Genomic DNA, 12,625 nt, shown 5'->3' with positions numbered 1-12,625 from the left:
AATCTCGACTCAATAGATGAGATGGAAGATTCACTTTGAACGATATTTTCTGAGCAAACTGGAAAATAGCAATTCTGGAAAAGTAGACGTCTAACGATAGAAGGAAAAGAGCTTTTGCGACCACCCGATATAAAACAAGTTCAAAAGCACCTTTGTGCGTGTTGTTACAGAGCAATGAGAAACAGAGGCGTAGAGATCAGCGTGCCGACCCCTCAACACTTTGCACTAACCAATCCCTTAGACATGATGTCTTTGTTAAACAATTGTGGCATGGGAAACGTGAGTCATCAAAGGTTGCTGCTAAAAATTCACGAAAGACTGTTCGATAAACAGTACAAGCTGAACGAAATGTTGCAAGTGGCATCGTTCACTGCCCAACAAATGTACAAAGGATTTGCTTTTGAGCAGTCGTTGAGAAACTCGTATCGAGAACTTTGTGGCACGTTTGACGCAAGGTCGAAGCACGAAGCTTTGAGAAAAATCGACCAGATTTTGTCAGAGACTGCTAGAGATGAGCAACCTGGTCTCTACTATGAACTAAATCCAATGACCTTGAGAATGTGCGATCTTAGGAAGAACGCAAGACTGGCGATGATCAAGCAACAAGGATTCCTTTTGAAATTAACTTTAGAGAAACTCAGGTAAGGAACGTCGACGAAGTAGCGTTAGGAGGAGTGAAACGGTTGACGTCTTTTGTTATTTTTTTCACTAGTAGTAATACTTTATATGTGATATCTACGCTTGATAAATAAAACAAAGTGTAGCTAAATGATAAATAAAATAATTTACATAAAGAAGCTCTTATATGTATATGCACTATCGCTCATAAGTTTTTTTTTTATAGTTTATTTTGGTTTTTATAATTTGTCCTGAAGGACATTTGGTAAAGTGTTATATCTCATTGGTAATAATAAAATAAAATAAAAATAAATATAGCATGTGGGTGGCTACCCCCAGCGGGGTGCCAGCTTCGTGTTTTCTAAGTTATATCTTTTATGATCGCTCATAAGTTCTTTTTTTTTTTTATTTTTATTTTGGTTTTTTTTACAATTTGTCCTTATGGACATTTGGTAAAGTGTTATATCTCATTGGTAAATAAAAAAAATAAAATAAAATAAATATAGCATGTGGGCGGCTACCCCCAGCGGGGTGCCAGCTTCGTTTTTTCTAAGTTATATCTTTTATGAGGTCTATTGGGTGTTTCGCTCATAAGTGTCCAGATACTTTGATCCACTTGTCATAATTATTTGTGAATTTTATAAAACTAGACTATAATTTTATAACTAACGTTCTATGCAATCAATTGGATACAAATCTAAATTACATATTAAAATTTGCAACAGTTTATTTTAATGTTTACTGTATATACTGATATACTTGACTAATGCATTTGCTATTTGAATATCACTGGTTGTACTAACGTCTTCCTATCTATTTTTTATCATAAAAGATATAACTTAGAAAACACGAAGCTGGCACCCCGCTGGGGGTAGCCACCCACATGCTATATTTATTTTATTTTATTTTTTTATTTACCAATGAGATATAACACTTTACCAAATGTCCATAAGGACAAATTGTAAAACCAAAATAAAAAAAAGAAAAACCTATTTTTTATTATATATTAATATCTATATATAATATATAATATATATAAACCAGTAATAATAAAATAAAATAAATATAATATACAATACCTGTATAAAACCTATATATTAATATGCCTTGCAATTAAAATATAATTTTATATTTAATTTATAACAAATTATATTTTATAAATAATAAAAATAATTAATTATAAATATTTGTATATAAAATATTAATGTAATTAATAAGAATCTCTTAGATAGAGAAATGGCCAAGTAACGAAAATTATAAACACCAGTTCTGCGATTACACGTGTGTCGATTTTTGAAAATCAATTTAATCGGCGAACTATGGCAATTACGTAGAACGAAATCGCTGCAATTTTATTTCACTGTAGTTTTGCCATTAAAACGTGTACGTTTCCTAAAAAGAAGACACGAGTGTCTGCGAATACTCTTGAGCGATAGCGTATGTATAATTGTAAATGAGTTTCAATTTAACAAAAGAATATGAAACATAGCCGGCGTTATCATTTACTTTATCAAAGACAAAATCAAAAAGCGTGAAAATCAATATCACAGACGTAGTATATATATATATATAACATTTCTTTCTTGCCCCATTTTCAGTGGCGATCCGCGGGAAATTGATTTCCAAGATTTTTTCCACCGACCTCCCATCACAGACACAATGGCATTCTTCGAGCACATTTTACTCGATTTTTACGGACGGTCTTCCCTGGATGACCTACAAATACGACGACTCTGGAGTTGGGATATTTTTTCGGAAAGTAAACTCCATAAGTTGGCAAAGATAAATGAGCATCTTTACAAGCAAGTTGAAAATATGGGATTTTTATTCAGGAAGAAATCTGCTCTAGAAATCCCACTGAATCTCGTCGAACCTCCGACGTCCTCCAATAATTTGCTTATCGTGTTGTACTTTCGGTTGATAACTTTGCATTGCCAAACGGAGAGACATTTTGAGAAAAACAAAGATGTGATGTACTTGGAGGAATATTCGGCTGCAGTTTGTTCAGGTGAAGCGAGATATTTATTAAAAAACTTATTGCAATTGCTTTTTCCATATTGCAAAAGATTAACGTTATATTAGTGTTTATGTACGTATTTTTTTTTTTATTTTTTTTTGGTTTTTTACAATTTGTCCTGAAGGTCATTTGGTAAAGTGTTATATCTTATTGGTGAAAAAAAGTAAAATAAAAATAGATATAGCATGTGGGTGGCTACCCCCAGCGGGGTGACAGCTTTGTTTTTTCTAAGTTATATCTTTTATGAATTTATGTACGTATGTATACTATTTGTTGCTGTGAGGCTTAAAGCCTCGTACGAGCTTTGTTTATACAAATGCGCTCTTAGTAGAATTTCATTTGCTTTTTAACGCGTTACTTGTGTCCAAATGTATCGCAATTATATTTTGCTTATTCCAATTTTTGTAACTTTTTTTTTTTAGTTTATTTTAGTTTTTACAATTTGTCCTGAAGGACATTTGGTAAAATGTTATATCTCATTGGTAATAAAAAAATAAAATAAAATAAATATAGCATGTGGGTGGCTACCCCCAGCGGGGTGCCAACTTCGTGTTTTCTTTTATGATTGCTCATAAGTGTCCAGATACTTTGATCTACTTGTCATAATTATTTGTGAATTTTATAAAACGAGACTATAATTTTATAACTAACGTTCTATGCAATCAATTGGATACAAATCTAAATTACATATTAAAATTTGCAACAGTTTATTGTATATCTATATATATATTTGTACTTTGAATTACCACAACTTTTAATTATAATATTTATGTGGAATATATATATTTTGTGTGTGTGTAATTATATGTTTCTATTAGCAGTATAAATATAATATTGTAATATAGTATAATACCTAATATAGTAATATAGTATATATATATATGTCGGGTTGACGGTAGGGGCGTATAATGAATCTTCACCAGTGTTGTTCATGGTTGTCGCACAGATATTTATTACACAAGTATGGCTGATACAAGATTGACAATCGGACGCGGTAGCTGGACGCTAATGACAATGGCCCTAGGTTCGATATAGCGAATCCACGGTCCACGGGCCAACTCCTTGTTAAACTCAGAATATACCCCGAAGCACAAAAGCAACGCTCGCTGTGACGCTCGGTACATATACTGCCCTTAAAGACGATGTGTAACTCTCCAAGGAGATCGCAAGAACAAAAGAATGATGAAAACTTTCCTCTCCTTACGATCGAGCTCGTTTTGTTGAATATTGGCCGGGGATACCAACAAGATTGCAGCAGCCGTTGCTAGGCAGACCTGCGTAGCTGCGACATTGTCCCTGCTCGGGGTTTGATTGTTAACACAACGTGTGTCTCATAATATTGGCACTTCTCTGTTAGGTGGAACATTCATCCCGTGACCGTGGCTACGCTCGGCGACCGGTTGTCGCCTCGAGCCTAAACTCATTGTCTCAAGTTTCGAATGACTGTGTCTGGGTTATTTCGTAGATACTACAGTATTGAGGCTTTTCCAAATAATTCCAACGGGGGGGCCCGGTGTCCTTTCATCTCCGACATATATATATATATATATATATATATATATATATATATTAATATAGTATATATAATATAGTAATATAGTATAATACCTAATATTGCAATATATCTCAGTATCGCAATATTTTTGCTAGTTTGTGGTTTCTTTGAAACTACTGATGTTGCAGTTGGATCTACTCCTCCAGACATAATGTCCTTAGCTTTAGACTTCCTTTTATGAAATTTGTCAGCTCTCATGCTTGTTTCTGGATGCTTCTTATCTTTGCTATTTCTGGCCATTCCCTATCTTGCAATATGCTTGGTCCAATTTCTTTATGACACACTTGTTTAATACGTGGTTTCTGTCTTCTGTTGCTTCTGTATCGCGTTCTCCACATGGCAGATTTTCTTTTATTCTGTACCTTGTGCTTCTGTTATTGTTGTGTAGTTGCTAGTTTTCCTGACACTCTTGACTGTGCACTTAGTTAGTCGATAAAAGCTTTCCGAATATTTCCATATGTCTAATATTTATTATATCATATGTATTATAATATAACTCATTGCGATACTGTTACATTCATTTGAAAGAAATTTACGCGATTTTTCCGGACATCTGTAGTAGAATTTAGAGGAAGAAATGTATTTATACATACACAAATATAATATTATACATACACATACATAAATATAATATAAATATTTTTAAATTTATTTATATTATACTTATTAAAATATTATATTTATTAACAAATTTTTATATATTTATATCATCATATGTATTATATATGTAAGATCGTAAATCTCGGAATAATTCAAGTGATCGATTCTGAAGTCTGAAAATCGAGATTTACGATCTTACAAATCGATTTTCAACGTCCTGAGCTATCGATCTTTCTCCGTCAATCTTCAAAATTTTAAATAATTATTTTGTGATCTTGTCTTTCTCTAATGTTGTTCTCTGTCCGTCCGTTTGGGAAATGAGCGTCTTTCAAAAATGGTTGTCCGTAAAACATAAGAGGGTCGCTCTGTTCGTGAAACAAAGAAAGTCGTACTACCCGTAAAACAAAAAGAGTCCCTATCCACGTGAATTCTAGGGAATTTACATATATAAATATCATATAAACATATAAATTTAATATTTTGTATATAAAATATTATTATATATAATATCATTATAATATTATTAATATAATAATACTATTATATATTTATATATAATATAAATATATAAATGTGATATTTTATATATAAAATTTCTTATAAAGAGATACATTTAAGTCCCTTCAATTCATTTATAAAGAAATATATTTAAATCATCCTGTACATATAAGTTTCCGATAATCCATTTTATTAAATATTTCCTGTCTCTTCATAGGGAGAATATCAACTACATTGAAGAACGAGCTACTAATACCGAAATTCGTAGAAATTTGTGAACATTCCGGAAATATCATCGAAACGATACTTCAGAACGAAAACTTATCGATAAACGATAAGGACTACGTAGAATTGCGAGATGGTTTAAAATGGTACCAAAGATTCTATGACATGGGAAAGATGGAATTGATCGATAAATCACAAGGAACATTCTTCGACCTGCGTGAAATCTCCTCGTCCCTGAGAGTCCATTATAAATGGCTGATGAAATTTTTCAGGAAACTATTTACGCTGATCGATGCAAAATTATGCGATTTAAAAACACAAGAAGACCTGTCAGATTTTTCAAAAAAATATCTAGACTCGTTGATCGACGTAGATAAATTTGGAAAAATTCGGAAGAAAGTCCGGCAGGTTTTGTGCATTCCATCGCCCCATTTTTCCGAAAATTCGATGACTTTCCATGAAAAATTACGGTACATATCGAGAAAGCTCGAAATCACCGAAGAAGATTTGATCGATTCGTTGAAAACGAAATTAAAAATCGTCACGATTGGATCCCCTGAAAATTTGGCCTTCAGAAACAGATTCGCTGAAATTTGTGTCGAAAATTTCGCAAATAATCGAGAGAATGCAAATACAATTAGTGCTATAGGAGAAATTGAAGAAATGGCCAAAAATATTATAGAAGTTAAAGAAATCAACGAGAGTGATGTTAGAACGAATAAAAATTTCGTGGAAGCCAAAATATGGCCAATTTACGAATTTTTCTTTTTGTTTTTCGCGTATCGTTTCCAGAGGAAGTTTTGCGATGAATTTGCACAAGATATTGGAGAGGAAATACGTCGAAGTTTTGAAAAGAATTTGAACGAGAGCAATGAAATTTCTGAGAATCTTACGGACTTGGAAGAAGCGAGAAATTTTGTTGAGACAGCTTGCGGAGGATTTGGGAGAATTTACGAGGAAAGCGTGTTTAGAAAATTCGAGCAGGTTCCAACGATACCGACGCGTTTGATCAGTTTGATGAAGGCTCTGAATGCTAATGAGATGCTAACTAAACGAAGGATCTCTTTGTTCCCTGAGTTGCTCTGCTCTGTCGAGGAATTTGCGGATAGATCTTTCGCTGTTAAAAATTCAAATATTCTTTTACATTGGTTTGATAACGAAGAAGATATGACGGAAGACGATTTTAATATTTCCCAGGTATTTTTCTTTTTATTTAATTATTTGCTAATTCTTTCATATCTTATAATCGTTTAAATGTATATATTTTAACTCTTAAATTGAAATTAAATTGTAATCTACCTAATTAATCTATTTTTAAGTTTTTGATCTACTATTTTTATTGTACAACTTTCAGACAAACTTCATCAACAAATCTGCCCTCTGCAACCTAATCTTTGAACTATTTCTAAATTCAAAATCTGGAAGCAAAAGGGAAATAATCAATTTTGGAAATTACAAGAACCAAAAGAAACTTTTGCAAACGATTCAGACACTGTTATGGAAAAATTCTTTGGTTTTAAACTCGGATGAATTCAATATGTCCAACAACGACTCTATCCTATTACGATTTCTCATAAATTATTACCTGTCTGTTATGGAAAAAGTCATAGAAGAACAAAATAATTTAGGATATAAGCCCTTTAAACCAACTTATGCACTAACTTCACTGCAACAAATCAAAGAAGAATTAGAAAATGGAAACAATGTCATTGCAACAGGAAGCGGATGGTTGACCTTAGGCTATCTACAAATATTTCTCTTCAGTGATGTAGGATCCATTGATCCAGTTCAGAAAATTGCCTTGAAATCAAAATACATACGAAAAAATATTTCTGAACTGGAACATTTAATGTGCATTGAAAATTTGCAATCTATTATCCTTGGAACCTCTGTGTCGAAAGACCAAAAAGTATCAAGAATCAATCATTTGAAAATATCATCCAACAAAGCAAAAAGCTTTGAAAACTTTCAGGCAGTGAGACCTACGTCAAGCTTCCAAAATTTGAGAGAAGAAATAGAGAACTTTTCTAGCAATATAGGTTCATTTGAATCGATAATAAAACAAAAATACCAATTGACTGACATTGCTAAACAACTTAAAAAAGGGGAATTGCAAGATTCACATAGAGAAAAATTGCATGAAGCTATAATCTGGAAGAAATCATTGGAAAGATTCTCTCATAAATTGGAAAAGAATTTCCTGGTTGGTTTTCCTGACTTGGTTTCGCCAATGATGTCTGCAATTTTCAGTTTACATCATGGTGTATCAATTTTAATTCATGAACTCTCAAACATGCAATTTCAAAACGTAAATAGTGACATCTGTTATAACTTGCTGCGTTTTCCTGTAGTTGGCCTGTGTCAAGAGAATTACATAAACTTAGTGAAGCTGTGCTCTTCAGAAAAACTAGTGTTCATTCTAACAAAACAGTCAAAATCAAAGGCTATTCAGAGAGACAGGTTTACGATGGCTAAAATTGCATTGAAAGAACTTGAAAATTTGTCTCTGGTTAAAAATAATATAGAATCCTTGTGGCAAGAACTAAACAAAATATTTTTCAAAATAAGAATCTTGTGGAAGGAGCAAGAGAAGCAAAGGGAAGAAGAGATGAAAGAAAAAGAAAGTTTGTTTAAAATGAAGTCTGAGAAAGAAGAAGAGGAGTTGGATTTTAAAAATATGTTCCCAAGCCATCAACAGGAATTCCTAGAGCTAGCAGAAATAATCCCAGGTTTCCAACAGGACCTTTCAGAACGCCAAAAATTTCCAGAAAATATCTCCACTGATAAGGAATCCTTTATTGAATTGATATCTATGAAGGATGCTAGAAGAATTCAAGAAATCCACTGGAATATCTTGAAAAGTTTTTCTGATGGAAGAAATTTAAGAACTCTTTCAATGAATATTTCTCCAAGTTCTAAAAATAATTTAGGAACTTCTGAATCTAATGTAGAACCAAATTTCATTGAACCTCTGATACAAAGATTTGAAATGCTAGGATCCTCTGTGAAAACTTGGTCTGAAAATTTGTCCTCTCAATTAGTATGCTGCTTAAACGTGTTAATCTCACAAAAATCCAATTTTGATAATAGAAGTGATGATCGAGAAGTCTATGACTTCTATAAAGACCCTAATATTCCAGAAATTGAGCAGTGTCAACCACTTTTTGACAGACTTTGTGAAAGAGTCAATGGATTGCTAAAAGAATGGCCTGAAAATCCCATTTTAAATTCGATCAAACTAATAATTGACAGACTTCTCAGTTTCTCCATCGATTCTTCCTTGTCTAGATTTTTGGTTGGTGTGGAATTATTGCTAACAAATATGAAGCAGTGGGAAGAAAATGCTCGTTTTGATGTTAGTTTAGCAGAATTTATCGTATCTTTTGGTGAAAAGATTCTTTGTTGGCGGAAACTTGAGATTTCAAGGTGGAGGGACTCATTGGAAGTACTTGAAGATGATTTGAAAACTGGAACTTCAAAGTGGTGGTTCTTTTTGTTCAATTTAATAGATCAGTATCTTGCAGATGATACTGAGAATGTTGAACAGTTAGAAGAAACTGAGAAATTAGAAGATGCAAGTAAATCTGATAATGTTTCAAAAGAAAAGGTGATTGAAAGTTTAGAACGTTTCTTGATAGAATCGTCTTTGATTGAATTTGAAACAAGACTTCAATTAATTTACCTTTTTTATCAACATATTAACCATCTCCAAGAAACAAAAAAACAGAAAGAATTATTAGCTATTTTCTGGAATATTTATTTATATTATAGCCAATTTCTTAATGATGTTCAAAATAAGATAAAAGTTTTAAAGGAACCTATAGCTAAAAAATTGAAAGATATCATCAAGATTACAAGATGGAATGATATAAGTTATTGGTCTGTGAAAAATACTGCTGAAAAAACACGTAGAACATTGCACAAATTTGTCAGAGAGTTCCAAAAAGGTTTACGACAAAATGTTGCATCCTATTTGACCTTGAAGACAAAAGCAGAGACAGAGGAAACAGGTTCCAGAAGAGAACTCCGACCTTCTGATTTCGTAATCAATTTGGAGTCAAGGAAACTAAAAAAGATTGAGAAACTAACTCACAAAACTCGTCAATTCTGTGAAAATATTATTGAAAGAAACAATTATTCCCAAATTCGAAAGGATATTGAAACTTTCATAGAAGAAAGTCTCGAAGAAAGCAAAAGACTGAGAAATTTGGAAGTTGATAAAACCTTGACAAAAGGCAAGCAACAAGCTCAGTTAAAGAGCATGCTTCAACAAAAGAAGTTGGCACTGACAAATTATTTCAAAGCATTAAATCGACTTGGAATTTCATATAGAATTGGTATTTTGACTTGGAAAAATAGAAAAAATGAAATTACAAACTTCACATCTATGCCTCTAGATCTGCAAGAAATACAGTACTTTGAATTCAAAAACAAAAGTGTAAATGTAGATAAAGGATTACTTGAACAATGGTCTGATTGTAACAAGTATTATTATGAATCTTTAGTTAAATTGAATTTCCTTGATGGTATATTAAGTTCTGGAAAAAGTAATCTAGATATCCAAAATGCTGAACGTTGTCGCGGCCTTTCAGTTCACCTTGTATTGTTAGCTCATCGCCAAAAAGAAACAATTGCAAATTTCTTCAAACGATTTCTTCCATTTAGAATCCAAGTGTCAAACCTTGCACTAATGGTAGAAGACATGGTAGAAAAGACTTCAAATGAAAATGACATGCAAGAAAATATTTCCAAAATCGTAGAATTTGAAAAACTTGATATTCCCGCACAGAAGAACTTACAGATCATCATAAACAATTTTCAGGAATTATTAGAAGTATTACAAATGTCTATGAAACAAATCATAATTTTCTTGGACAGTTGTCCAATGGAATCTCTCGCAGAGGAAAACCTTCTTGATCTAAATGAAACTGCGGTTCCTGTTTTAAAAGAGGCTAATATTTCGAAAACTTCAATTGCGTCTATGAAACATAGCTTAAATTTAATAAAAAATATGGCAAATAAATTATATTCGTGGATCGCAACTTCAAAAAAGGTTGTGAAATCGAGTCAAGTCTTCTTGTTTCATCAAAAGCATGTTGACTTTCTGCAAACAAGTTACGAAGAGATCAATGAAATCAAAAGAAAATTAATTGATCTTAGGTATACTTTTACGCTAGATCATCCACTCAGTGAAAATTTAGATTTCTTAGTTCGAAAGATTGAAAAAAGTATTGAATTATTCAAATCAACATTTACTTCAACAATAAAACAATCTTTTGAATCTGAAAATTTAGAAGAATATGGAGCTAAATTGGATAAATTGATTACACAAATTTTACTTGTCATTCAAAAGAAACTTCAAGATAGTGAGAAGTCTATTAGAGAAACAACTGATCCTGAGAAAGAATCTACAGATGATTTTGAAGAGGATCTAATGACAAAAGGATTAATAGAACCATTAAAGAAGATTGTTCCAGATTTACGGTTGAACACTGTATCACAAATACTTGGAGAATTATTACAAATTATTTATGAATGTGATGTCAATTCTGCAAATAATTGCATAAGGTAAGTTTTATCATCACGCTTGTGGACCTTCCACATTTTTATAAGGTAAAAGTAAATAATAAAATAATTTTAAAATAAAGGATCTTTATTTTATTATCTCAATGTAGAATTTTATGCAATTTTTAACATCTAAAAATAGTTTAATGATTTGTATTATTTTTCTAGATCACTTTTGCAACATCTACCTCTTCTAGAACAATATACCTTGTTTCTTCACTACTATCTTTACGAACAAGTCGCATCTTTCCGCCTAACATGCAAATTCCTCTATCTTCAATTAAACGTCTTTTTGGATTTAGCAACAAATGGATTTTGTCAACCAGAAAACATGGATGCACCTGAAGATAATCAGGAAGATGGTGGTACAGCCGAGGGAGGAATGGGATTGGCTGAAGGCGAAGGTCAAAAAGATGTTTCAGAGAGGATTGAAACAGAGGATCAGTTGGAAGAAACTAGAGGCACAAACGAAGAAGAGAAGGACAATGATAAAAAGGATACAAAGGAAGAAGAAAAAGGTATAGAGATGTCAGAAAATTTCGAAGGCCACATGCAAGATCTTGAAGAACGTGAAGAAGAGGAAAATAATGAAGAAGACGATGATCTCGACAAAGAAATGGGCGAAACTGATGAAACTGCAGAGAAACTTGATGAAGAAATTTGGAAAGATGAAGAGGAAGAAGAAGACAATGAAAATGAAGATAAAGAAAATGAGAAAGAAGAGAGAGGAACTGGTGAAAAAACTGGACAAGAAGAATTAAGCGCAAAAGACACTGATGAAAACAAGAATGAAGATGGAAATGCAGAAAAAGAACCTGATGGTGAAAGGAAAGAAGAACAAAAGAAAGAAATTAACGAATTTGAAGAGCCTGAAGTAAATGATGATCAGGTTGATCCTTATCATGGAAAAAATCAACCAGAAATAGAACCAGAACCTCTCGAACTTCCAGAAGATATTAATTTAGATGAAGAAATGAAAGAAGATAATCCTGAGGGTGAGGAAGAAGATCCTTTTGATATTGATCAGATGAAGGAATCTAAAATTCCAGAAGAGAAAGAAGATGAAGAATCTGAAAATAAAAATGGTTCCGAAGAGGACAATCAGCAGGATTCTAGTGATGAAGAAAATGAAGAAGAAGGAGAAGATCCAAATGCAGATGCTAATAAAAAGAGGGATGAGAATGTTACAAATCCTGAAGAGGATAAAGGAGATGATACAGAAGAACAGAATATAGAGGAAAATCAAACAGAGGAAGATAAGGCACCACCTAGTTTTGACACGGGAAGCAAAGAAATTGATGCTTCGCAAGAAATTGAATCAAGGAAAGATGGCTCTAGAGACGCGGTACAAAGTCAATCAAATAATGAACAAATAGAAGTAGATCCTACAGAAAATAGTACAGATGATAAAAAAGATAAAGGTAATCTTGCTATATGTTCTAAAACTTTAAAGTAATTATTATAGGTAACTATTTTTAATTTCAATAAAATATTTGTAAAAACTTTAAAAGATTTAAAGTTTGCAACTGTTAAAATCTTATACACAA

General features: G+C 32.4%; 1 protein-coding gene across 1 annotated transcript in view; it reads left to right on the top strand.

Moving 5' to 3' along the window:
- The window catches only part of LOC132914553 (midasin), a 137,612-nt gene that overhangs the window by 122,743 nt on the left and 2,244 nt on the right, over window positions 1-12,625 (top strand). The window contains exons 19-23 of the mRNA XM_060973752.1: window positions 171-641; window positions 2,217-2,626; window positions 5,506-6,710; window positions 6,868-11,081; window positions 11,247-12,499. Coding sequence (XP_060829735.1) covers window positions 171-641; window positions 2,217-2,626; window positions 5,506-6,710; window positions 6,868-11,081; window positions 11,247-12,499 — 7,553 coding nt within the window. The remainder of the gene's footprint in view (window positions 1-170; window positions 642-2,216; window positions 2,627-5,505; window positions 6,711-6,867; window positions 11,082-11,246; window positions 12,500-12,625) is intronic.

The sequence above is a fragment of the Bombus pascuorum genome, chromosome 15 (genome assembly GCF_905332965.1).
Source record: "Bombus pascuorum chromosome 15, iyBomPasc1.1, whole genome shotgun sequence".
Classification (NCBI taxonomy): Eukaryota; Metazoa; Arthropoda; class Insecta; order Hymenoptera; family Apidae; genus Bombus; species Bombus pascuorum.
The sequence above is the reverse complement of the archived record's forward strand: the minus strand, read 5'-3'. Positions and strand labels throughout refer to the sequence as shown.